The sequence below is a fragment of the Sylvia atricapilla genome, chromosome 25, assembly GCF_009819655.1.
Source record: "Sylvia atricapilla isolate bSylAtr1 chromosome 25, bSylAtr1.pri, whole genome shotgun sequence".
Classification (NCBI taxonomy): domain Eukaryota; kingdom Metazoa; phylum Chordata; class Aves; order Passeriformes; family Sylviidae; genus Sylvia; species Sylvia atricapilla.
The window spans coordinates 3,995,614-4,021,815 of record NC_089164.1 but is presented as its reverse complement, the minus strand read 5'-3'; the positions used below and the strand labels follow the sequence as shown (position 1 = coordinate 4,021,815).

The window sequence follows — 26,202 nt, the reverse complement described above, 5'->3', positions numbered from 1 at the left end:
GTGGAAGATGAGAACTCACCTGTTTCTTCTGCCTTTTGAAACTCCCTTGGCTGCAAGCCACAGGCTGGGCACCACTGCCCTCCAGTCTCTTGGATGGCAGATTTAGGTCAGCAGTTGACAAACAGGACATTAGGCAGGTTTTCACTTGTGTTGTGGAGCAAGAGAGCACTTCTGGGAGGAAGATGCCCTGCCAGAGTCAGGCTCTTCCCCAGCCACCACAGCTCTTCTCATCCTGTGTGAAGCAACAGCTCCTCTCTGGAGAAGGAGATGTGGTTCCTTTTTTCTGCAGCTGCCCTGATGCCTCGTGTCCTGCTGTGTCTGTGCTGAGTGGAGAGCTCATGTGCCACAGGGGTTTGTCTCTGCTGCCTGAGCATCAGGAGGAGCTGCACTCCTGCAGAAGGGCTTGCTGAGATCTACACTGCTGTGTTCCTCTGCCATTAAATCATTTCCTTGAGTTTGGATGCTTGGGATCCCTCAGGGTGTTTCGTGCCTGCTGCGTTTGTTTTTGAAGATGGTGAAGCCTCAGGTCCCTTTTGCTCGCCCTCCCAGATGTGTGCACAAGCAGCCCCTGTGGGCAGCAAGTTCTGGAAGCCTCGTGGTGGATGTGATTTGGGGAGGAATGTCCTGCAGCAATTGCCAGGGGGCAGCTGGGAGTTTGGGCTGGGGAGCACGGCCGGGGTGCAGCTGATGGCTCATGGTTTTATTCCCACAGGTCGGAGCTCTGTGACACCGCCGGGCACTTTGGAGTTGTGGTGCCAGCTTTGATGTGTGCAGGACACGGGAGGACGTGGCCAGGGCTGGACATGGGCTGTGTGTGAGCACTCTGGCCCCTGCCATGCACCCCACGGGGGCTGGGGACAGCAGCTTCTCCCGCACGGCCGTGCAGACGCTGTCCCACAGCCACTGCCGCAACATCAAGCAGAAGATCTCCCAGTGGGAGGGCAGGACACGGAGCTGCCCCAGCAAGGAGAGGCAGCAGCCAAAGGACTTTGGAGTAAAGTATGACCCCAGCTGCAATGCACTGTCCAAAGTGAAGGCAGAATGTACAGAGAACGGCAGAAAGGCTGGGTCTAAAGATCCAAAGAGTCTGGGCTTGGATTTCAGGGAAGATGCACGGAGCTGCTGCCGAACTGGAGACTGTGGTGGCCCAGCTTCCCGAGGCAAGCAGAAGGGAGAGGGGCAAACAGGCTTCCAGACCCCGGGGGTAGCACTGCCCCCAGGGAACTTCTATACCTCACAAGCTCTGTGGAGGAGAGCAGATCCCCTCCTCCCTGGCACAGCCCCTCCTGCTGCCTTGGACCTCCAGAGGAAGCAAGGCAGCTCTGGCTCCACGGAAAGAGAACTGCAAAGCAAAGGAGTGGACACTCTCTGCAGGGCAGAGAGGAGCTTGGGAAACATTTACTCTGAGGTTGAGGGGCAAGAGGAGGAGGCAGCTCCTGACCCACCACCCAAACCCCGCAGGACTTTCCGGTACCTGGCAGAGAAGGGTGCTGGTGGCCGTAGAGATGGCAGTGCCACCAGGGAAGCTCCCCTGCAAAAGCAGCGTGGAAGGGACTTGGTGTCATCCTCCAACAGCCCTGAGAAGAAAATAGCCAGCAGGAGGATCAGAGGGAGAGCCCAGAGGTACATAATTCATCTCTCATGAATGAAACATTTCCTTAAATCGCTTTCTAGATGGGTTTAAGCAGCTTCCTTGGCATGATGCCCTTGTGGAGGTGCTGCTAGTGATGATGCCTCTTTTCATGGGGAAAGGATGTTCCTGGGTGCAAGTATCCTGCTTTTGCTGCTGACAATCTTGCAAAGAAGGCTCTAGGTTCCAAACAGAAGTCAGCCCACACCTTAGAACAGCTGAGTGGAATGACAATATGCTGGCCCCAGGGAGACACCTGCCTGCTCCCTGCCTGCTGCTTGCCCTCAGCTGCAATTTGTGGATGGCAGAGTAGCTTTCTCTTGGGGCACTGTGGCTGCTGAGTGTTTGGCTTTCCTGGGAGAGAAGGATTCTCATGTTGCTTAAGGCTGGAGGCTGTGGGTGCTGCTGCCGCAGTAGGTTTGGCTGGTTCTCCCTCTTTCCCATACCCTTCTGAGGTGGCTTGATGCAAATCCTGCACACAGGTGAGCTGCCTGTGCTAGACTGGTGTGCACAGTACCAGCAGAGATGTGGCTTGAAGTTCTGAAACCTTCCACTGTGGCAAAGTGTGCAGCAACAACCCAAATTTGATGATGATGATGACAGGCTAAATCCCTGCCAGCTCCTCTGTGACCTCAGTGCCCTAATTTCAAAACAGTGGCTTAGTGGATGGAAATGCCAACCTACAAATGCATGAACACCCTGAGCACGAGTAGGAGAGGCCAGTAGGAAGCAGTGCCCTGGTTCTGAGCTGCTGCAAGTCTGCAAAGATGGTTTGGGTTCTTGGTTCTGACAGGATGGGTCTGGCCATGCCTGCTTGGAGTGTGCTTGGCCATGGAGCCTCCAGCTCCCTTTCTTATTTAACAAATCTCCCAGAGTAAGTGAGCAGGACTCACTTGGTGGGCTGGCTTTGGCTGGGGTATTCTTTTTTCTTGACGTCTTGGGTGGTGCTGTGTTTTGGGGTTGTGACGAAAATGTTGGTAACACAGCAGTGTGTGACTGTGCTCACACAGAGCTGGGAGGGGACAGCTGACCTCAGCTGACCCCAGGGATGTTCCCTGTGGTGTTCTGCTCTGGGGAAAAAAACTGGGGAAGCAGCAGGAAGGGGGGAACATCTGGAGTTTGTGTTCCCAAGTCACCGTTACACATGACGGAGCACCCGGGCATGGCCAAACACCTGCCTGCCGAGGGAAATAGGGAATGAAGCCCTTGTTTTGCTTTCCTTGCTTGTGCAGCTTTTGCTTTACCTTCCAAACTGTCTTTATCTCAACCCATGCACGTGTTTTCTCCCTTTTACTCTGACTGCCTCCCCCATCCCACGGGGTGGGAGTGAGGGGCTGAGCTGCTGCCTGGGGTTCGACCTCAGCCCTGGGAAATGCGAGTCCAGAGTGGAGCATCCATGTGCTGGGTGATCCCAAGAGGGGCCACACTTGTGTGTGGACTGCAGACAGCAGCTCAAGCAGGTGTCTTTAGAAGAAGTTACCCTGGTTTTCCTCTAGGAAATCCTTTGAGTTTGAGGACGTCCAGGGCTTCCGCAAGCGGCCGGCAGCCAGCGGCTCCCACAGACCTCGGGAAGAGACAAATGGCACTGCAGGACCCAGGCTGGTCTACACTCAGTCTGAAGACAACATCTACGAGGACATTATCTGTACGTGCCTGTGCTTCTGGGGGCCCCCTCACTGTGTTCAAGGGTGGCAGTTGTGCTGGGGAGGAAGGAGTGAAGGTTGAGGCCCTTTCCAGCTCTGGGACTTTTAAGGTCATCCCCATCTGGGGTTCTTTGTTGGTGTTGGTGACATCTGCACATGAACAGCCTGATTTCAGATGTCATGGGAGGTCACTGGAGTTGGCCTGTGCTAAACTGATTTCTTTATTAGCTCTTGGAATGCTTCGCTTGAGTGTTGCACAGAGATCAGCGTGAACACTGCCAAAATGAGCTGCTTTGCAATAGAGCTGCTTGCTCTGCAGGGAAAGAAGTGTTTTGTTCTGCTGAGTCCATGTACAATCTGCCAAGTTGATGGCAGTAGGTTAGAAGGATGTGGGAACCTCATCCAACTTTAAACAGGTCTCTCAGACCCTGTTAAAGCTTGGCAGACAACTGCACACTCTCCCCACTTATATCCCTGGCAAAAATTACAGGGCTTTATCTCCTTTCATAAATCCCCCATCCAATGCTTTTTCCAGGTCCTACAAAAGAAAATGCTTATGAAGATATCAGAGCCCTGCCCTTGCCCCTGTGGAAGGTGCCATCTGTCTGGAAGCTGCCCCCTCCCCGGAGCATCAGCAGGGCTCCCAAGGTAGGCTGGGGGGATTCGAGGGTCTGGTGTTTGCAGAATCATTCTCACATTTGTGCTCACCCCCAGCCTCACATTCCACATTGCAAGCCCTATTGTTTTATCACTTGTTATTAATGTAAATAATATATAGTGTAAATAATGAACAGCCACGGCAGCTGATTAAGCTGCTAAGGAGCAAAAGAGCAGGAACAAGAGAAATTTGGTGAGATGCTTGAGTGGGGAGGTGGGATGGAGAGTTTGGCAGAGCAGATTTGCCAGCTGTAATCTGACTCCTCTGCCTGTGACCTTAGACCAAAGCTCGATCTCACGGTCAACTTTCTCTTCTGCTTCTGTTTTCCAGCCTCCTCCCAAACCTCCTTTCCTCAGCCGTAAGTCTCTGGAGCTGAAGCCCTTCCAGACAAGTTTCCAAGGGAAGGTGGGGAAGGAGACCTCCCTGCCTGTCACTTTGTCTGAGTGGAAGCTGTTCCGGGCAGTGGAGGCTGCCAGCAGGAGAAAGAACCTGCCCTGGGTGAGATTCAAGTGTGAAACTCCACTTCTTGCCTGGCATTTCAAGCTCTTGTTGCTTTGCAAGTACTTTGTAAGTGGCCACAGAGCTGTGGGCCAGGCAGGTCATTGCTGCTTCAGCCATTCCCTCTCCAAGTGGCAGGGCTGGCTTTTGGGGATCTGAGTGCCAGTTCTAGCTGGGACAGTGGTGTTTTTGTTGGCCAAGAATGGGCAGACAAAGTGCTCAGTGTTGACCTGGAGGTCAGGGCTGTGTGTGAACACAAGCCCTTCCTCGTGCTTTGTTCCCTAAGCCTTGTTCCCAGGGTTTCCATGGAGTGTTGTGGTGCTGGGTTTGTGCTCTTGGAGAGCTCCAGGGGCAGCTCTGTAAAGCTGTGTGGACGTGTCCCCTGCTCCCAGTGACTTCCCAGACTGATCCTGGTGTTCACTGCAGGCCTGAGCTGTGGGATGGTTGTGGGGCCCTTGGTGACTTGGAATGTTGGCCTGGAGTTGTGGACTGGTATCAGGAGCAGCTGTTCCATAGTTTAAAGGTGCAGAGGAACTCTCAGGGTTAAGAGCATTTCACAAAGCCTTCCCACAGCTGTCCCTTCTGGCCTCCTGCCTGGCTGCAAAGACAATCATGCTGCTGAGGCCAGAGGGGTGAGAAAGGCTTTTTATCCACCTTCACACAGGGGACTGTTCTGACTCTCTTTTGGTGCCTTGGGAAGGTTTCTAGATCCTCATGTTGGTTACCAGCTCACATCCCTCAGTGGTAAAAGGCACCACGTGCTATATTAGGGCAGCTGCAGCTGCCACTGTGGTGACCCTTGGTGCATGGGACTCAAATTCCAGTTGTGGTAGTGGCAAGGACTTATTTTTGCTGTGGTAAAATCATTTCACTTCAGCAGATCTTCATTTCATCTGAAAATCACATGTATTTGCTCAGATTGCACAAGACTGTGAGGTAGAGTTGGACAGCTGCAAAGAGCTTTTCAAACCTTTAAAGTGCTTTGGAGTATCAAGTAACTTCTGTCTGTTTTTAAACAAACCCTAGGTCTGGAAAATCAGGAAGGAGATGGCAAGATTATAAAAGTGCTGTGATGGAGACTATCTCTCATTTGGCGAGGGAAAATAAAATGTTCTCCAAAAGTAAACCTATTCCAAAAATCTGGTAACAATTTACATGCAGGAAGAGCACTTTACTCTCTTTGCTCATGAGGAATTGAGCCAAGGTTGCTTGAGAGGTTGAGAAAAGGGCTGGGGTCTAAAAAGACAAAACCTTTTGCCTAAGAAACACATGGCTGCCTTAAACACACCCAGGGTGGTGACTCAGCTGCACAAAAATCAGGACTGAAACGAAGATCTCCTAGGTAAGGCAGGATAAAAAGGGGAAGAAGGCAGATTTGGCAGGAGGAGCACTGCTCTCTGCAGTGGGCTGTTTGTTCCCTGCAGCCTCCTCGTGCTGGGAGGGCTGGCTGAGGCAGAAAATGGGGAGAACTCGATTGGAAAAGAAGAGTCTAAACCTGGTTTGCTGATCTGGGGATTAAACACTTGAGCTGAACAAACAGGTTCTCTTTAATATATTTCTTTTTATGCTGTATTTGTGATGACAAATGGCTGAGCCCCACCCTCCTGTGTTCAGTTTAATGAATTCTTGAGGCAGGAATGAACTTGACCTGCTCTCTGCATTTAGGGTAAATCCCTCTTCACATGAAGCAAAAGCCGCCTTTGATGTGGGGAGTCAGGAGCCCCTGGGGCACTGGCAGGTGAGGGGAAGGCACAGAGCAGGGACACAGAAAGTGTCAGGACTTTGGCTTTGAGGCTTTTGTGACCAATGGAAGGAAGATGACTAACACAGAGTATCAAAATGCTGACTCTTCTTTCATGTCTGTGCTTAGTCTGCACTGGGCTGTGCTTTTTCCCAGCTTTTTTTCTTCCAATGGACCAGGTGTGTGGTCCTGCAGCACAGACCCACTGCTCTGTCTTCATTTGTGCTAAATCACAGAATGGTTTGGGTGGAAAGGCCCTTAAATTCCACCTCATTCCACCCCCTGCCATGGGCAGGGACACCTTCCACTAGAGCAGGTTACTCTGAGTACATCATCCTTTCATTCCAGCAAACACCTGGGACAGGGCCTGTGCTTGGAGCAGCCTCCCTTGTGCTTTAGGAGACTTGAACTGACACCCAACTACAGCAGCAAACCCAAAACCCAATCCCCAAGTTACAGTGAGAGAGCTTTGCTTTTTCTGGGCTTGGAAGGAGTTGGGAGGCTGGGGAGCACGTTCTGAATCCTCTGTGCTGGAGGGTTTGCAAGATACTCTTGCAAGTGCCTTTGCATAGAAAATGGAGATCTGATGCCAGACAGTTTGTCACTTCTATTTGGGAAGGCAAGTGTGACAATTTCCAGAATGCTTGTGCAGTCTGGTGTCAGATTTGAGCTGTGCTGACAGGGATCCCTGTCTTGCAGCAGAAATCTGTGCTCATTCTTTATCCAGTGAGCTGAGTTAGAAGGACTCCAGCCTCTGAGCCAGGGTTCCTGCAGGATTTGGGCAGCTTTCCCCAAGTCCTGGGTGGTGGCTGTGGGACAGCCTGGACCCTTCTCTGAATCCCACATTAACCTCTGCTTCTGCTTTGGATTTCAGCTGGTAGTGAAAATACAGGAGATCTTTGATTCCAAGCGCGGAAAGAGGAAGGTGAAGCTGCTCAGTCCTGCTGGGAGAGAAGCAGCTCCAGTGAAAGGTATTGGGCTCTCCTGCACCATTGTCTGTGCTCTGAACACCTTGAGTGGCACAATTCCTCTGCCCCTGGCCTGGCACTACCAGCTCATGCTGACAACACAGTGCAAACCCCAGACTCATGGCTGGAATTGAGCTTTCAAGGAACACTTGCCTGACCCAAATTTAACACTGTCACAAGGGGAGGATTCTGAGCCTGGAGAACTGGGCTGATGGTTAAAAGTGCTTTTTCAAAAAAGCAGATTAAGGCAAAAAATCCTCAGAAAACCCCTTGGCATGAGGACTACCACTGACTACTGCACTCATTGTCTGTGTGCCTTGTTCTGATTGAAATGCACAATTTATAGTGTATTTATAGTTCCTCTGTTCAGCAGCTCTGTTCAGTTTTATAGCAGCCTCAACCAAGCAGCTGGTTTGTGCTCTTTGCCTGTGTTCAGCTGACCTGCAGGTCATTCACTGACAGCACTGGCTGCATATCAGCTCTGCCTTCTGAAATTTGCTGTTGTAACACATTTTGCAGCTGCCCTTGGCTGATGCTTTGGGCAGGATTGGTGGGCAGTCCCGAGGGATGTTGATCTGATGAGTCTCAGGTTCTGTCTCTTTCCCAACTTTGGGTGTTGCCCATCTTTTTTCTGCTTGGCTAATAAGTGAAAACTATGTGTGTTTCAGGTGAAACCAGCGGCAACGAAAGCGATACGGAAAATCAGCCCAAAAGTGAGTGAATCACAGGGGCTGGTCCTGTCCCCACTGCACTGCACCCTTGGCTCATCCCTGGTGGGATGAGCACACTGACGTGTGGGGAGCTGCTGAGACAGGGACTGGGAGCCTCTCAGAGGCCACATGGCCAAGCCTGGGAGCTGTTCCTGTGACAAGCCAACCTCTGTGTCCTGCCCTTTCCCCTGAGCCCTTGAGGTTTAATGCCATTCATCTGCCAGTCACCAGAAGCAGATTCATTTTTGGATTGGTCATGTGGCTTGTTAGAGGTTGTTCCTGATCACTTTTGCTGCTGCTGCTGCTTGAGGTTATTTCACTCTTGATTCCTTCCCTTGGTTCTATTTTATGTAATTCTGAGATGTTCTTTCCTCTGGGGAGAATTCACCTGGATATTTGTCTGGTTCCCATGTCTTGAGTTTGATCATAGACCCAAACTCCAGACCTGAAACACCTTTTAAAACAGGTTTTAGCTTCCATGTGAACACAGATTAAACAGAAGGATCTGGCACAGTGTGCCCAGAGCAGCCGTGGATCTCTGGAAGTGTCCAAGGCCAGGTTGGAAGGGCTTGGAGCACCCTGAGATTGTGGAAAGTGTCCCTGCCATGGCAGAGGCTGGCACTGGATGAGCTTTAAAGTCCCTTCAACCCAAACCATTCAAGGATTCTGTGAACTATTTCAGGTGTTTCATTTACTTGGAGGGAAACATTCAAAAGTCTTTAACTTGGAAAGTGGAGTTCCATTTCTTTATGTTAAGGAGAGTAATGGAGAGTGAAGAATCTCAGCTGAAATACAGTGATTGAGTCACTGCCTGATGGAGGAGTTGTTTGAGAGTGTCTAGAATGTGTCACAGTGCCTGGGCCACAGGAATTCCTGACATCAGAGGGCTGTGCCTGTGCTTGTGAGCCTGTGCTGCCTGTCAGGACAGCCCAGCCTGGGGGTGTTCTGGCCAGGGAGCTGCCTCTCTTGAGTGCCTGTGGTGTTTGGAGTGGCTCCCTGAATCCTGGCAGCTCCTGAGCTGGTGCAGCTGGACTTCACTCCCTGGTGCCCCATTGTGTCACTCCGAGATGTGTAAGAACATCAGGAGGGCAGCAGGAGAAATTTCAGTATCTGGCAGGGGGGATTTGCAGAGCTGCTGCCAGGCCAGTGCTCCCTGCCTGAATCACAGAATCCTGGAATTGTTGAGGTTGGGAAAGACCTCTAAGGTCATCAAGTCCAGTCATCAACCCAGCACCACCACCACTAAACCACATCCTCAAGTGCCACATCTGCACATTTTTAATGTGATGATGACTCCACCACTGCCCTGGGCAGCCTGTTCCAGTGCTTAACAACCATTCCAGTGAAGAAATTTCCCCTAATATCCAATCTAAACCTCCTCCAGTGGAATCTGAGGTTATTTCCTCTCCTGTCCCTTGTTCCCTGGGGGAAGAGCAGCTCTGTGCATGAGGAGTTGGCACAACCCATGGAGAGCATCTGGATATTGGGCAAATCCACCCATCCCTTTTCCCCTTCTGATGGCAATGCTGAGTCCCCTCCTGTGCCCTGTAGGTGTGTAGCAGTGCCAGCCACAGGGATTTATTGGGATTTATTGGGATTTATTCCTCTCCCCAGGTCACCACAGGTGCCTGAGGCACTCCACCTCCAAGAGGAACCCACACTACCAGACCTTGGAGAGGGATCTCATCGAGCTCCAGGAGCAGCGGCTGTTTGAGCTCTTTGTGGTGGTGTCCCTGCACAAGAAGGCATCTGAGGTCACCTACACACCACACATCATCCAGCAGTTCCCCAGCAAGGTAGGAGCTGTGTGGAAACCTGCCCAGGGAGCTGCTCAGCCATGTTTCTCCTCCTAAACTACACTGGTCAGGTTCTGGGCTTGGAATGTGAGACACCTTGCTCTGTTACACACCTGATGTGTAGTGCCAGGAGGTTGGGGAATATGTGTCTTGATAATGAATTTGTTGTCTTTTTTGAACCTACTTAATTTAAATTTCATGAGGCCATGGGGTGTTTGATACCAGCTGAAGGAGAGGAAGGAGTGCAGAGCTCTGTCCCAAAGCTGGCAGGAACCTCATCCTGGCAGTCTGTCCTTTATTAACAAGGTGTGAAGCACTGATGGTGCACAGGAACTGGAATCCTAGGGCTCTTATTCTTATTTATACTGTTTTGAGAAAGGATAATAATAAAAGGGCAAAGCTGTTTGTACAAGCCCCCAGAACCAGGAGAGCTGTGGAAGTGGAAGTGCTGTAGTTCAACCAAGCCCTTTGTAATAAGCTGTTCAGCCCAAATGGGTGACAAAACCAGAGCATGACTGAATTACAGCTCAGTGTTCTAAGCTGGGAAGCTGAGATGGAGCCTTGGTGTTTCTGTGGTACCAGATTGAGATGAATATTCAGTTGTCACTGTCTGGGCTTGTACCTGCTGCCTTCCACTGAAAACAGAACAGAGCCAGGATGATTTCTGGCTGTGCCATCAGGAGGAAGTCAGGGATTATTGGGCAATCTGCACATCATCCACATAGAGGGGATGTCAGATCCACTCAGGGAGGTTGTGTGGGACCCCAGCAGGTCCCACAGTGTCCCAGTTCCTGCTGCCTAAAGGATGTGTGTGCCGATAACTCCAGTGTCTTAAGTGTGTAAATGCCTTGAGTTCACAAGATGAATAAGGAACTACAGCCAGAAAGAGTGCACAGTGTTAGTTCAGTGGGGAAAACTGAACACACCCAAATAATATCTGCTAAAAGTGCAAACTTCAGGGTGTTGGGAGGAAGGAGGGAATGCAGCAGATTTGGTTTTTCCCTGGTGCAGCCTCTCAATCTGTCCATTGCCTTTGGGAAGGGCACTGCAGGGCTCCCCTCCTGCTCTTTACTGGCTTTTATAAAGGCACTGACACAAAGAATTGTTTTCTCAGTATTTATTTATCCCGTGCTCAAATGAAAGTGTTTTGGTGAGTGACTTTAGATGGCACAGTGTGTCAGATTGAGTGTCTCCCTTCTAATATTAGCTCTGCTTCCAAGTAATCTGCTGTCACCCTCTGCTTTGGGCTGTGAGCCCAAGGACATCTAAGCTTTTTGTACAACTGTTACTCTGTGAAAATGCTGTTCTGTTTTCCTAACACTTTGTGCTGTCACAGCTTGGGACACTGGAATAGCCTGGATGTGCTGAGTGCCTAAAATCAGCTTGATGCAATGAACTTTCCACTTCTTGGGGGCATTTCCTACTTAAATGTGTAAAATTTCCTTACATTTGTTACAGAGCCTCTTATCTGAACACTTTTCTTTTGCCCTTTCTGGGCAGTTTTGAGCATGGAAAATGTCCTGGAGTCCTTGAGGGATTTGATTTGAACCCACATGTGATGTGGGTGGAACATGTGATTCAGGGACAGTTTTTGCACTTCACTTATGAGTGATCTGCACATCAAAAGCTGAACACATTCCTGTTCCTATTACTGTTTTCAAATCTCCCAGGGGTAGAACCAAGGCAGGCTGACCCAGCCATCATTGGGGGCTCATTTCTACATTCATTTTCCAATAAACTTAGCCATGCTTGTAGATCCTTACTCCATCCTTACCAAGCTGGGTCATTTTACAAAGGTCCAGTCAGCAGGAAAAATGCAAGAGTGCAAGAGGGAACTGGGAATCTGCTTTTAGTCAGAACATGCTCTCCTGTACCTGTGCATTAGCTGTGTGATGGATCAGCCTTTGGAAGTGTCAGGAGGATCCTTTCTGTATTTAAAATGCTGCAGCTCTGCACCAACTTCACTGACTTCAAATATGTTACCCCTCCAGCCTGAACATCCCTTCAGACCATCAAAGGATACTGAAGAGAGGCTAAAGGTCATTCCCAAATTCTGCTTTCCAGATCCCAAAGACTGGTTCCCTTCGTCAGACCTTAAAAGGTAAAGACTTGGTTTTGAATACTTGTGACTGAGACAGGCAATGCTGAAAGCTTTGGAGTGTGCCAGAGGAGCTGCAGCCAGAGCAGGGGGAAAGGGGAAAGGATCCAGGAAATCCCTGTGGTAGGAGGGAAGATGAGGGATGGAGCTGGGCTGGATGGCTGCTGCTGCCTTTCCTGTAAGGAGGAACTTTTCCAAGGCCAGCTCCTGGGGCTGGAAGTGCTTCTGCTGCTCCTTGGCTGAATGGGGAAGCAGCTGGGGAGGAGGAGAGAGAGAAAAGCTCAGTGAGAGCAGCTGGGAAGGGGGAGAGATGGAAAAGCTCATGGGGTGCAAGTTTTTACCATGAACAGAACCCAAAAATCCTTGTAATCATGCCTTGGCCCTTGTCAGCATGACCAGAAGGAGTTTGTGTGCTTTGTCAGTCTCTCCCCTGAGCTGTGTGGTGAATTTAACCCCGACTCTGCTTTGGTTCCCCAGTGAAACCTTTTCCTTCGTGCTGACGGGGGAGGATGGCAGCCGCTGGTTCGGGTACTGCAGGAAGCTCCTGGTGAGCATCTCTGGGAGGGCTGGGGGTACAGAGAGCACTGTCTGGGCACTGCCAGGATTGCTGTCCCACCTGGGTTACCCATCCTGTGCTGCTGTGGTGGTGCCAACCCTTGGGATGCAGAGGGAAGGGTCACAATGGTGCCCAGAAATAGCGAAACGGGCTCTGGGCATGAAGCAGCTCCTGGAACTGGGTGTTCCTTGAGAACCTTCGTAGTCATAAGTGTAGGGGAGGCTGCAGCAGAAGGAATTCTGCAGATCAGCTGCAGTGTGGGTGCTGGGTTGATTCCTTGCCCCCCTGTTCTCAGCAGAGCTGTTGCTGTTGCCTTTCAGCCAGAAGGGAAAGGGAAGCGCCTGCCCGAGGTGTACTGCATCGTGAGCCGCCTGGGCTGCTTCAACCTCTTCTCCAAGGTGAGCTGGCACAGCCTGTTCTCTGAGCCCTGACAGCCTGCAGGCTCCACAGAGTAACTGGATGCTTCTGCCAGGCTTAGTGATTGCAGCTCATCCCAGGAGAGTGGTGCTTCCTCCCTGTCTTTGCTTTGAGCAGGAAATTAAATCCTGGTGCTGAGCCTTGTCGGCCAATACACAAATCCTTCAGCAATTACTGCCAGGAATGGCCTTCTAATACCTGGTGTTACTGAGGGTGCCCCTTCGTCCTCTTCTGTGACTTGGAAATGGAAAATCAGTTTGGAATGGTCTCCCCTGTTTTTTTGTAGCACCATGAGGAGGGGAGATAAAGAGGTGAAGACTGGGGGAAGCTATTGCAGAAGAGTACAGGGACAAGCTTTGATGCAAGATGGTTCGGATTGTTGGAGCACAGAGTTTCAGGGAGGTTTCTTGGCCAGGGGGATGGGGTGTTGCTGGTCTGAACTCCTCTGAATAATGAGAATTTGATTACTACACACAAGCCATTTCCTTCCAGTAGCAGGAGACTGGAGAGTTGTGCTCACAGGAAGCTGTTCCTGTTTGATTGTTCAGACGTTTGAGATTCATTTCATAGGGGTCCCGAGCGAGCTGGGAGAAGGCTGTGGCTCTGTGCTGGAGCCATCTCCAGGGCAATGCTGTGATGGATTCTCCCCTCTGCTGAGCAGCAGCAGTGACCCAAGGCCCCGTGTGTCCCCCTGCAGATCCTGGATGAGGTGGAGAAGCGGCGGGAGATGTCCCCAGCCCTGGTGCACCCCTTCATGCGCAGTGTGATGGAGGCCCCATTCCCTGCCCCGGGACGCACCATCACCGTCAGGAGCTTCCTGCCAGGAGCAGGAGATGAGGTAATGGGGGTCAGGGGGGCTGCCTGCTCTCTGTGGGGTCTCTGGGGCACAGAGGCTCTTTGCAAGCTGCACAGTGGTGCCTGGAAATCATGAGTGTGGAGAAAACATCCTGAAGTTGGAAGGGAGGCTGTCCCAGAAACCTGTTTGCTGTGGAATCATCTGTCCTGGAAGTGATTCCCTGCTTCTTAATGAAGAGCTTCTGGGGCACTCTTCTGTGCTGTCCCATGCCAACTGTTTGAGTCATGGGATTCTGTGTGGAATCATGGATTCAGAGAATATCCTGAGCTGGAAGGGACCCACAAAGATCATTGAGTCCAACTCCTGCCCCTGCACAGACACCCCAACAATCCCACCCTGGGCATCCCTGAGACATTGTCCACACACTCCTGGAGCTCTGGCAGCCTCAGGGCCGTGCCCATTCCCTGGGGAGCCTGGGCAGTGCCCAGCACCCTCTGGGGGAAGAACCTTTCCCTGATATCCACTCTAAACTCCCCTGACCCAGCTCCAGCCTTTCCCTGGGTCCTGTCCCTGGTCCTGCCCCTCAGGAGGAGCTGCAGCCTGTGGTGAGCTCTGACCTCAGGCCCCTCTGCTGCAGGCTGAGGGTCGCTGCTCTGGGCTGTCCCCAGCTGTCCCTGTGGCTGTGTCCCCTCAGGTGATGGAGCTGTGCCGCCCCTCGGACTCCCGGCTGGAGCACGTGGATTTTGAGTGCCTCCTGCAGTGCCTGAGTGTCCCCCACACCATCCGGGTCTTTGCCTCCCTCCTGCTGGAAAGGAGGGTCATCTTCGTGGCTGACAACTTAAGGTAAGTCTGAGTAGTTCTCTCTGAGGGATGCTGTCACTGGATATTATTGTTTCTTCTGCTTTTGGACCCGTCCCATGTCCAAGCTTGTCTAGTTTTGCAATTAGTTCCATTTGAAAACCATCTGCACTCCCCACACTGCATGTGCATGCCTAGAATTTGGAGTATGCTGTTTACACAAGAGGAGATAAGGGAATGTTTTCTTTTTGCCTCTTTAGCCTGGGTTGATGGTGGTTTTAGCTCCCCATAACTGAGTTCAGAAGTGGCTGCATGGGGTTTCTGCTGATGCACAGACTGTACACAAGTGGCACCTGCCCTGAGCCTTTCCAGCCTGTCCTGGAGGAGACACTGACCACCCTCCCTGTGCTTCTCCCACCTCTCCAGCACTCTGTCTAAATGTGGGCACGCTGCAGTGGCAACACTTTACCCCTTCACCTGGCAGCACACCTACATCCCTGTCCTGCCAGCTTCCATGATCGACATCGTGTGCTCTCCAACCCCATTCCTCATTGGCATCCTCTCCTGCTCCCTGCCACAGCTCCAGGACCTGCCCATTGAAGAGGTGAGACACAGACAATGTCAGTGGGATCAGGTTGACCTCTCTGGAATAATCTCTGGATTCTGTCTGGGTATAAACTCTCAAACTTCTCTGAGCCACTTGGTGAGTTTGCCAGATAAATGTCAGGATGTTCCAGTGTTTTCAAAAATAAATAATATTCACTGTTCTCAGGGACAAGCTGCACTTATCCAAAACTTGTGTTTTGTGTGTGACAGGCCTACTTAAAAAGCATCCCACATTTAAAAAACAAATTAAAAACCTGATTTTTTTTTCTATACAGCAGCATACCTGGTTATGAGTCAGTCTGTTTTCTGTGTCTCCTCAGGTTCTGATTGTTGATCTTTGTGCTGACAAGTTCTTGCAAGAGGTGAGTGAAATAACAGTACTAGTACCTCATGGGTTTGTGCCAGTAAAAGACATTAATGAAAGAAAATAATAAAAAAGAAATCAGGAGAGGTTGGTGTTCATGTGGAGACCTCAGTGGCTGAAGAAATACCTTGTAATCTTTTTGAACTGATTACAAGGCTTACAAATCCTTGTTGCAGGGTTGAGGTTACATGAAGTGGAGAGCTCTGCAAAGCCAAAGATGCTGCTTGTGTGAGCTGAATTTAAAAACTATTCCTTGGTTGCTTATGGGAAGAAGATCCCTGAGATTCTCTGCTGCTTTCTGTCTGTCTCTCCCTGTTCTGTACAGCACTTTCTCCTCTCTCATCCAGCTGGGGGTTGTTTCTTGGTTTGGGTTGTTGTTTTTCCCAGGAGTAACAGTCTAGGGAACAAATAATCACAGTTCACTTGGGTTTCTCTGCTGAACTTCCCCAAAAGTGCTTCTGCATCCCCAGAGCAGTAGCTATAAAAATACTGGGGATTTTATTACTAGTTCAGGATATTTGCTTCTCCTTTTCCTTGCCTCACTCTTCTATTTTGCATTGCAGCCTGCAACTGGAGAAAGGTATTAAAGGATTGGGGGATTTTTTTAACCATATAATTTAGACCTGTCATATTTTTCTCAACAGACTTTTCTTGTGTTTGTGTGTTTTACTGGTGAAATAAGCCTGAGTCTGTGTGGTGGCCAGTTGTGTGTGTGACTCTAATAAAATGTACTTGGGGCATGCTGAGTGAATGTGTTTAATTTCTCTGGCTGCAAGATAAATATATTGTCTCCCTTAAGATATGTCCCAGAATAACTGCCCTCTAACTGCTTCAGGCATGTTAGGAATATTTCTAATCTACCTCCTGGTTTTCCTGCTGATGGGAATAACACAAAGGTCCTTCCTTGGCTGTTTCTGTCTGTAGGTATCAGATGAGGACGAGATCCTGCCCCATAAACTCCAGGCTGCACTTGTACAAATCCTGGAAGAACGGAGTGAAATCCTGTCACATGGGCAGAGTGACACACAAGGTACTTTCTATGAAAAAATTTCTATGGAAAAGTCTTTTCCCATTAGTAGATCTCTACCATGGAGCTGATAAAAATGAGCAAATTGAATTTTAGCTGTTTCCCTGTGATCTTGTGAATGTGTGAGAAGTTTGGTGTGCTGGCAGTTCCTCTTTTCACAACTAGTGTGTGCAGAACTGTAGTTTCTTTTGGGCCAAGAGCATCAGTTCCCGTGCTTTGAATTTTATTGTATTTTTCAAAGTGGCAGAGACAGTGTTTTTCTCAGAGAATGTAGCAAATTTCTGTATTTTGGAGAGTAATCTGGGAAATAATTTTCAAAGTTGAACTATTTTATACATGATTCATCAGGGAAGGAAGAGAAACTTAAAAAGTTTGATTGGCTTAAAAGAATATCACCAGCAAATTATATAATTCCATAAAAACAAAGTTTGTTTTCAAGAGAGTTTGTCTTCTGTAGTTTGCCTAATTCTTGAAGAGAATTATGAATTATGAATTATTATGAGCTGACAGTTCATTACACACCAGATATTTGACAGGGAAAATGAAATTATGGATGTTTTAAAATCTGGAAAAGCTTTAGAACTGAACCTGTCCCAGCTGCAGCAGGAAGTTGACATTGGAAAATAAAATATTTGACCCGAGACTTCTTTGATATCCATCACCCTGAATCTCCAAGTCTGAGATACAAAGAGTACCTGAACTCTAAAAAAGCCATTCCTCCTTTAGGAGAGGAACGACCAAAGTGACAAACATCCTCCCCACAGGTGACACGAGCCTGAACTCCCTGGTCTCGGAGGCTTTTGTGCAGTTTTTCGTGGAGATCGTGGGGCACTACTCCCTGCACATGAGTGTGACGGAGAAGGGCGAGCGCGTGTTCCAGCGGGAGCCTTTCCGCAAATCGCACGGCTCCCGCACCGTGCGCCACTTCCTGCACTGCTTCATGGAGACACAGATGTTTGCAGGCTTCATCCAGGACCGTGAGCTCAGCAAGAACCTGGTCAAAGGTAGCTGTGGCATCTTGTTTCTTGTTTTGGCATCACTTTCTTGGTTCAAGTCTGCTTCACAGGCTGCCTTTCCAAGTGTGACACAGCCTGCCTCTGCTGCTGGAGTTCTGTCACATGGAACAGCCTCGTGCCCTTCTAATGACTCATAAGAATTCAGTTTATAAAGCAAAGATGTAGGAATGCACCCTGACACCTGAGCAGGTGTTTCCATATAGAGAAAGGTTTAAGTTTTACCCCTTGCCGTGCTAATAAAGTGAAAGAGCCAGAAACTTTGATGCTTTTCTTTCTGTAACTGGCCAGGTGCTAAGCAGAGATACTGGTTCAACACCTAGACCTGTACCTCAAAACCTGTTGCCAATTTCATTGAGCAAGGTGTCAAAAAGCCCTCCTGGGCTATTAGGTACTTAAAAGACTGCACAGAACTTCCTGGGGCTTTTTCAGACTGCCTTTGCCAGTGCAAGAGTTCTCTCTCCACTGTGTTCGGCTTTTATTTCTTTGGTGTGATACTGTTTGTGATTTTTGTCATTATTAAAACCTTTTCTCTTACAAAATATGTCCAGAGAAGTTTTCTTGCTATTATTTTAAGCCATTTCTTTATGAGGGCTGGCCCCTCAGAGCTGACAGACCTTTGTGGGGTTTATCACATCTGACCCCATGTAAGATGCCATCACAAAGAATTTCTGCATCTCTCCTTTCTCCTTGATCCTGCAGCTTGCACACACTACATGCAGGATATCTTTTTGTGGCCTTGTTAATCATGATGCCCCATACTAGAGGATGGAGTAACTCATTTGGTGAGTGTTTTTTAATTTTTTAATTTTTTTCTCTCTTTAGGCCTTTTTGAGGTCCGTGCCTTGGAGCATTTGGAGCGTATTCCAGAGACGGAACGAACTGGAATGAACAAAATTCTTCGCAGTCTTGGTAAAGGAACACCCCTTGCTTTTTTTTTTTTTTAGTTAATTGCAGCTATTGAATAATTAATTTGTTACAAAGGAGAGGAAGGCTCCTTCTTTGCCTTCTGCCCCTGTGTTCTCTTGTTTACATTTACTGCTTCAGGGGACACTGCACACTGTGAGAGATTTTCTTTTCTTTTTAAGCTTTTGTATCTTTAGATAAAGTTTGTGGGAGTTGCTGCTTTGAGCAGCTGTTCCTTAACTTTGGTCCTGGCTGAGGACATGCCCAGGGTCCAGAAGTTGTGTCTTCTGGCAGAGGTGGCCATGGGTGGCCTTCCACCTTAAGTTCCTCAGCCTGATGAGTGTCTCCAGCTCATCCCACAATGATTTGGGTGGGAAGGGACCAGTTCTGCCCTGGCAATGACACCTTCCATTATCCCAGGGTGCTCCAAACCCCAGAGTCCAACCTGGCCTGGGACACTTCCAGGGATCCGGGGGCAGCCACAGCTGCTCTGGGCACCTTGTGCCAGGGCCTGCCTTCCCTCGCCTAAAGCTCCTAATGCTGTTTTGTCTCTGCAGGCAGTAAAATGAAATTCCTCCAGAAGAAATGACCGGGCGCTGCTGCGGGACAGCGGCGGGAGGGGGGAACCGCGGGGGCAGGACTGGGCTGTGCCCCGGGAGGGCCGGGCCGGGGCCTCCGCGTGTGCTGTGGTAACAACCAGCGCGGGCATCGATAACAGCTCATGGATCGATCACCAGTTCCATGGATCAATTACAGCTCATCGAGCCAACCCTTCATGTGTCTCCGTTCCTTCAGGGGGCGTGGCCGCGGGAAGGGGGCGGGGCCAGGGCTAGAGTCTCCCCGGGAGGGGTGGGACCGGAGAGAGAGGGGCAGGGCCAGAGTCGGAATCGCACCGGGAGGGGCGGAGCTAGGCCTGGAAACGCTCCGGGAGCCGCGGGACCGGGGCTGGAGTCAAACCGGGAGGGGCGGGGCCTCGGCGGTGTGTGTGAGGGGAGGGGCGGGGTTTGTCCCGGGAGGGGCGGGGTTTGTCCCGGGAGGGGCGGGGTTTGTCCCGGGAGGGGCGGGGTTTGTCCCGGGAGGGGCGGGGTCAGTCCCAGGAGGGGCGGGGTTAGTCCCGGGAGGGGCGGGGTCAGTCCCGGGAGGGGCGGGGTTAGTCCCGGGAGGGGCGGGGTCAGTCCCGGGAGGGGCGGGGTTTGTGCCGGAGCCGTGGGGTGGTCCGGCCTGGAGTGACGTCACCGCGCACGCGCACTGCGCGCGGCCGCGGCCAAGATGTCGGGCCCGGGGCTGGTGGCCGGGGACGTGGTGGTGGATGCGCTGCCCTACTTCGACCAGGGCTACGAGGCACCGGGCGTGCGGGAGGCGGTACGTGCGGGGCCGGGGCGGCGGCGGGGACGGGCCGGGGCGGCGGGCGAGCTGCCCGCCTGCCTGACGGCCCGTGTGCGTTAGGCCGCGGCGCTGGTGGAGGAGGAGACGCGGCGGTACCGGCCGACCAAGAACTACCTCAGCTACCTGCCTGCGCACGACTACAGCGCCTTCGAGGTGAGCTGAGGCGGCCGGGCAGCTCCCAGACCCCAGCCCAGCGCCTCGCCGTACTCAGAGCGGACTCCAGGCCCCCATAGCGCGCCTGTCCCCACTCCTGTCACAGCCTGGCTGTGACAGACCCCGCCTGTCCCCGCATACCCCTCTGGTGTGCCCCACCTCCCCAGCCCGTACCCCTCTTGTGTCTCTCCGCCCGTGCCCCGGCTGTCTCGCCCCCGTTACCCGTTTGTGTCCTGTCCCCGTGCTCCCCACCATCCCCCGCCGTGTCCCCGGCCTGCCCCTCAGCGCTGCCTTCCCCGCAGACCGAGATCATGCGGAACGAGTTCGAGCGCCTGGCGGCCCGGCAGCCCCTGGAGCTGCTCAGTATGAAGAGGTGAGTGGGGCCGGGCCGGGCAGTGCCTGCCCTGGGTGAGCCGTGCCCGCTGCCCCAGGTGATCTGTGCCCTTTGCAGGTACGAGCTGCCAGCCCCATCCTCTGGACAGAAGAACGACATCACGGCGTGGCAGGAGTGTGTGAACAACTCCATGGCCCAGCTGGAGCACCAGGCCGTGCGCATTGAGAACCTGGAGCTCATGTCCCAGCACGGCTGCAACGCCTGGAAGGTGTACAACGAGTAAGGCCTCAGCTGCTCTGCTCAACACGAACTTCTGTGTTGAATTTCTGTGTGTTTATCACGTGTAAATCCAGTGGGGATCTCTAGAACGTAGCTTGAAGCAGATGAACTGCTGTGAGAGGGCTGTGAGTGGAAGAGGAGGCTGATCTCAAAACTGTCTCTGTGGCCAAGAAACAGCATGTGTTTTAATGCATCCCACTCTTGAATGTTGTGGGTTATTGTTGATGGTAGTGGGTGTTACTTAAGGTTAATGATAGCTTGTGGAAGAGTAACTCAGTAGTGGAAATGAAGATGAGTTACTGCAGATCCTGGGCTTAGCCAGGAGTTGTAATAATGCTTAATAAAGCTGCTGCAAAAGCCAAGAAAAGGTTGTAGAGTATGGCTCTACATGGGAAGTACTGAGGCTAATTCAGAGAGAGAATGTTAATGTCCACTTTTGAGAAGGGTTGGCTGAGCCTTAGATAAAAGATTAAGGCAAAGGAATGCCAGACTTAGCTCAGAGGGAAGGCAGAGGGCTCCTGAGTTGAGGAGAAGAGAAGCAGGTAAAGGATCTGCTGGCTGGGACAGGGTGTTTGGGGCTTGTTGAATCCTTAACTCTGAGAAGTTAAATGTCAGGTGAAATGGGGCTGATTTAGCACTTGTTTGTTTTTAATGCTTTGCTTACATTCTGTCACCAGGCACCTGGTTCATATGATAGAACAAGCCCAGAAAGAGCTTCAGAAATTGAGGTAGGTCATTCTTATTCATATTTTTGTACTGAAATTGGAAGTGAACCTTTATCTCCCCCCAAGCTAGACAAAGGAAGATGTATATGTTGGCTGCTGCCATGGTCACTGGGAAAAAGACTCAGTAAAAACAGTAATTAAGAAATGGGACCCTGTCTTTCCCAAGCAGTTATATTTGTCATGACTGTTCTGCTCAAAATTCTCTGTTTGGTTTGCATGAACCTCTGCTCTGGATTTGTGGAATTCTCCCTGAAATCTAGTGATGCTTTCTTTTCACTACTGATAATTTAATGTGCAGTTGTCTCTGTAACGGCATCGCCCCTGATGTTGGGTTTGGCCTTTTATTTAACTCAGGGTTCTCTGTGAGCTGTATACTGGGATTTGTCCAACTGGATGTTTTCACTACAGTCCTGGCTACACAAATGTTTTCTGGCAGTACTTCTAGGGATTGAATGTACTTGGAGATCAGCAACAGCTACTGCAAATGCTAAAGAAATGAGGAAATAAAACTACATCTTTTTCTCCCCAGGAAAAACATTCAAGACCTGAACTGGCAGAGGAAGAACATGCAGCTCACAGCTGGGGCTAAGCTACGAGAGATGGAATCCACGTGAGTGTTGACATTTCTCTGTTAACCCTTCCACAGGTTTCTCCTTTGCTTGAAATGTACTTGAAATTCTTCTTCCACTTGAAATTCAGTGATCCTTTGGTGCTGCTGTAGGATACCATTGCTTTGCAGAAAGTGTTTTGAAGTATTTGTAACTTGGTTCCATATTATATTTACTGATGCTGAGTGAATCAACAGATGGGAACAGGGTACATTTATTAGCTGCTTCCAATTTCCTAAATTGTATTAAACTCTTCTTTATCTCAGTATTGGCAGATAGTGGATGAGTCTAGTCATTGTATTTTTTGTGTTTTCAGGTTTAACAAGGTTAAAAATTACTCATTGTCACTTTGGCTGTTCAAATGACCATTGATGTTAACTGAGGATTATCATATGTTAAGAAAAATACTGTTTTATTTGATGTTTCTGCTTGCCTTGGAGCAATGGTTATCTTTGATTTTAAACCAGAGGACTGTTGCATAACGCTTAAAGACTGTTTTTGTTTCTTTTCCCTTCCAGGTGGGTCTCTCTTGTCAGTAAAAATTACGAGATTGAACGAACTATTGTGCAGCTGGAAAATGAAATTTCACAAATCAAGCAGCAGCATGGGGAAGCAAACAAGGAGAATATCCAGCAAGACTTTCAGTGACTTAATCCTGACTTGTCTTAGTGCAGCATGTGTTAAAAACTACAAACCAGACACTTTGGAGATGCTGTGTCTGTAGACACCTCTATTTGCAGTTGTATGAGGTGGTAAAAGGGTATTTCCATTGTTTCTTTTCCTTGTTTTAAATTCTAGGAGGAGGTAGGATGGACTCAAAACATCCTGTTTAATGTATTACAGGCACCATTAAATGTACTGTGAATTGTTTCACTTTTTATATACTTAAAGCAGGAGCTCTTACACTGAAAACAGGAGCTTGTGTTGTTGTATTTTCCCCTATGCCTTTAATAAATCCTGTTTTGCTATTTGTCTGGATTCTGCTTCATGTCCAAGGTCTGGGAGCTGTGGAGGAGGGGGCTGGGCCAGGTGGACCCCCAGAATCCCCTGTAGGGGCAGTGGGGGGATCTGGAATTTGGGTGGGGAAATCTCTCTGCAGCACTGGGGCCGTGCAGTGCCCGCCGAGGGGGCTCCAGTGCCACTCCCTGCACTGTTCCTCATCCCAGGGCATTATTCCTGATCTGCCCCCTGCCCTGTCCCTGTCCCCATGCACTGACTCCCATCCCAATGCATTGCTCCGTGTCCTGGTGCCCTTTTCCCTGTGCCTATGGGCCATTCCCCATCCCACTGCTCTGTTCACCGTCCTAGTGTTATTCCCAATCCCGGTCTGCTGTTTCCTGTCCTTGTGCCCTTTCTCCAAGTCCATTATCCCCATCCTGGTGCCCTATTCCCCTCGCACATGGGTATTCCCCATCCCCGTCCTTTGTTCCCTATCCCAATAGTTATTCTTTATCCCAGTGCCCCATTCCCCCATCCCCCATGCATTATTCCCCATGCGGGGGCGTTATCCCCCATCCCAATGGATATTCCCCCTCTTCATGCGTTATTCCCCGTCCCGGTGGGTTTTTCCCCTTCCTGATGCGTTATTCCCCCTCCCTCACGGGTTATTTCCCAGCCTGTTTGTGTCATTTCCCGTCCGGAAGGGTTATTCCCCACGTTATTTCCCCGCCCCATGGGTTATTCCCCAGCCCGGTGCGTTATTTCCCCGCTCGATGGGCTGGGTATTCCCCAGCCCGGTGCGCTATTCCCGGTGCGGTATTCCCCCGCCCGACGGGGTATTCCCCAGCCCGCTCCGTTATTCCCCCGCCCGATGGGGTATTCCCCACTCCCGGTGCTCCGTTCCCTATTCCCGGCGCGTTATTTCCCGTCCCCGGGGCTCCGTTCCCGGGGGGCGTGGCCATGTCCTTGCCGCTCCCGTCCATTGGCCGGGCGGCCGCCAGCACCGCCCAATAGACACTCAGCCCTGGGCCTAGTGAGCGCCCAAAGCCCCGCCTCCCCATGACGTCACGGGCCGCACTCCCGGCCGCGCCGTTGCCGCGGGAGCGCGCGCGCGTGCGCGGCGCCGGTCCCGCCCGGTGACGCGGTGACGCGGAGCGTGCGCGGAGCGGGGTCGGGTTCAAAGGAGGAAACATGGCGGAAAACAAAGGAGGCGGCGGCGGCGGGGACGCGGCCGCCGAGGCCGCGCCGGGCGGCGGCGGCGGCCTGGAGCCTCCCTCCGGCTCGCCGTCCGCCGCCGCGCCGCCCGAGGAGCGCGAGAGCCCCGGGGCGGCGGCGGCGGAGCGCGGCGGAGGCGAGGCCGAGGCCGAGGCCGAGGCCGCGGCGGGGCCCGGTGCGGCGGCGGGGCCCGGCCCCAGCCCGGTGCCGCCGCTGACGCCCGCGGCGCCGGCGCCGTTCTCGCTGCTGGACACGTGCGCGGTGTGCGCGCAGAGCCTGCAGAGCCGGCGGGAGGCCGAGCCCAAGCTGCTGCCCTGCCTGCACTCCTTCTGCCGCCGCTGCCTGCCCGAGCCCGAGCGCCAGCTCACCGTGCCCGTGCCCGGCGGCGCCAACGGCGACGTGCAGCAAGGTGAGCGCCGGGCTGCTCCGGGACATCCCGGCGGGAGCGGCCCGGGCTGTGGCCGCCTCATTGGGGCCGGGGCCGAGCTGTGGGCACGGGGAATGCGCATCGCCTCCCCTGGGCTTCCATCGCCGGAACGAGGGGCACGGAGCTGTTGGGCAGAGGGATGGGGCTCTGCTGAGGGGATTGCGATTGTTCTGCCCGGAGGAGAGAAGCTCCAGGGAGACCCCAAAGCCCCTTCTGATGCCCGAACGGACTCCGGAATAAAAAGGGGGACAGACTTTTTGGCAGCACCTGTTGCGGTAGGACTGGGGATAATGGTTTTAAACTGGAGCAGAATCGGTTTAGATAAAGTGTGCAAAAGAGATGTTTACCATGAGGGTGTTAAAACACTGGAACAAGTTGCTCAGGGAGGTGGTGGAAACGTTCAGTGTCAGGCTGGGCCAGGCTCTGAGCATCCTGCCCGAGTGTAAAACGTGGCAGGGGAGGTTGAATTACTGCCCTTTAAAGGCCCTTTCCAACCTCAAATATTCTGTCATTCTCTCCTTCTGTCTGGTTTGTTTTGGTCTCGGGGGTGTCACAGCGGAGGCGAGCCGGGAAGGGGGTGGGCAGCTGCTTGGTTCTATAGCACTGGGGTAAAATGTGTCTAATTAAATTCAGATTCATTGTTGTTGCAGTGTTACCTGCCCAGGTGGGAACGCTGTGTGCCCTGCACCTGCTTTCCTGAGCACGGAGATAAATCCTGGACTGCTGTTTGTCAGCCGTGCCCCGGGGCTCTGCCTGGACAGGACTTGTGCCAGGGAACAGGGGCACACTGCTCCTTCCACGTGTTCTTACCAGAATGACAGCTTGGGTTTGATTTGTCTTTTCTAATATATGGTCAGGGATGGAATTGGAAAGCTTCTGGAGCTTTAGATGGGGTGACTCACGTGCTGTGGTGTACAGACCAAAGGAGGGCCCTGGTAAGTGGTTTTGCAGGTCCTAAATGGGCTCTATGGTTAGGGAGACCTTGTTTGGTGACACCTTTGTACTCAGGCCTTCCCTGTGCTCCCCAGTGAAAGAATTAACCTGACATGGTAGAGATTTCTTCATCCACACTGTTCAGAAGTTTATGTAGGATGTCCTCTTAGAAAATATATAGTTTTTTAAAAGATGGTGTCTTAAATACAGTCTGACAGTGCACACAGGAAAGCGTTCAGATGGTCTTGTGATCTTTTAAATTCCAGGTTCTACAATTTGTGTAGTGTCATAGAGTGACAGAGTGAATTGGATTGGAAGGGAATTTAAAGCTCATCCAGTCTCACCCCTGCCATGGGCAGGGACACCTCCCACTGTCCCAGGGTGCTCCATGCCCCATCCAACCTGGCCTTGGACACTTCCAGGGATCCAGGGGCAGCCTCAGCTGCTCTGGGCACCTTGTGCCAGGGCCTGCCCACCCTCACGGGGCAGTGATACACCAGTGGCATACCCAGAACTTGGGAAGCAGGGTTTATTTTATTAGCAATCAGCAGGATTATCTGAGTCCTGCTGTATCTGTAGGATACAGGTGTGAGAACTACTGTGTACAAACTGGAATATCACTTCTCTTTGTACACATTTTAAGAATGCTTGTTGGTTTGCTTTGGTGTAAAGAGTTCATGCTTGGATTGTTGCAATAAAAAGTTTTAGATGATGAGAGCAAGGTACAGGGGACTGGAGCATCTATTTTGTGAGGAGAGACTGCAGGGATGGGCTGGTTAGTCTGGAGAAGGGAAAACTGAGAGGGGATCCCATGAATCCCTGTGAATGTTTCCAGGGTGGGTCAGAGGAAGGTGTCAACCCCTTTTCAGTGGTGCCCAGGGCAGGAGAAGGAGCAATGGCCGTAAATTATAACACAAGAAGTTCCATCTGAGTGAGAAAGAAATTCTTTCTGTGGAGGGTGGCAGAGCACTGGAGCAG

The 26,202-nt window shown here is 51.3% G+C and overlaps 4 protein-coding genes across 6 annotated transcripts in view; 3 read left to right on the top strand and 1 right to left on the bottom strand.

Annotated features, from left to right (window-relative positions):
* Window positions 1–26,202, bottom strand: part of OLFML3 (olfactomedin like 3) — a 289,605-nt gene that overhangs the window by 161,387 nt on the left and 102,016 nt on the right. The gene's annotated exons all lie outside the window — the stretch shown is intronic.
* DENND2C (DENN domain containing 2C) lies at window positions 718–18,994 on the top strand. The gene is made up of 18 exons (XM_066335809.1): window positions 718–1,623; window positions 3,127–3,275; window positions 3,809–3,921; window positions 4,262–4,429; window positions 7,045–7,141; window positions 7,807–7,851; window positions 9,463–9,644; window positions 11,636–11,745; window positions 12,220–12,289; window positions 12,619–12,696; window positions 13,413–13,553; window positions 14,206–14,354; window positions 14,736–14,913; window positions 15,236–15,277; window positions 16,204–16,309; window positions 17,071–17,310; window positions 18,145–18,231; window positions 18,783–18,994. The coding sequence occupies exons 1-18, from the start codon at window positions 836–838 to the stop codon at window positions 18,812–18,814; spliced, it is 2,775 nt and encodes a 924-aa protein (XP_066191906.1). The 5' UTR covers window positions 718–835; the 3' UTR covers window positions 18,815–18,994.
* On the top strand, window positions 19,434–22,678 carry BCAS2 (BCAS2 pre-mRNA processing factor). Of its 2 annotated transcripts, XM_066336009.1 has the most exons (7): window positions 19,435–19,587; window positions 19,672–19,764; window positions 20,067–20,137; window positions 20,216–20,377; window positions 21,055–21,105; window positions 21,632–21,712; window positions 22,229–22,678. In XM_066336009.1, the coding sequence occupies exons 1-7, from the start codon at window positions 19,495–19,497 to the stop codon at window positions 22,356–22,358; spliced, it is 681 nt and encodes a 226-aa protein (XP_066192106.1). In that variant the 5' UTR covers window positions 19,435–19,494; the 3' UTR covers window positions 22,359–22,678. The 2 variants fall into 2 exon arrangements, with proteins under 2 accessions (XP_066192107.1, XP_066192106.1); XM_066336010.1 differs by lacking the exon at window positions 21,055–21,105 and having other exon boundaries at window positions 19,434–19,587.
* TRIM33 (tripartite motif containing 33) overlaps window positions 23,823–26,202 on the top strand; it is a 37,553-nt gene continuing 35,173 nt past the window's right edge. For both annotated transcript variants that reach the window (XM_066335737.1, XM_066335736.1), the window contains exon 1: window positions 23,823–24,273. In XM_066335737.1, coding sequence (XP_066191834.1) covers window positions 23,841–24,273 — 433 coding nt within the window. In that variant the 5' untranslated portion in view covers window positions 23,823–23,840. The remainder of the gene's footprint in view (window positions 24,274–26,202) is intronic.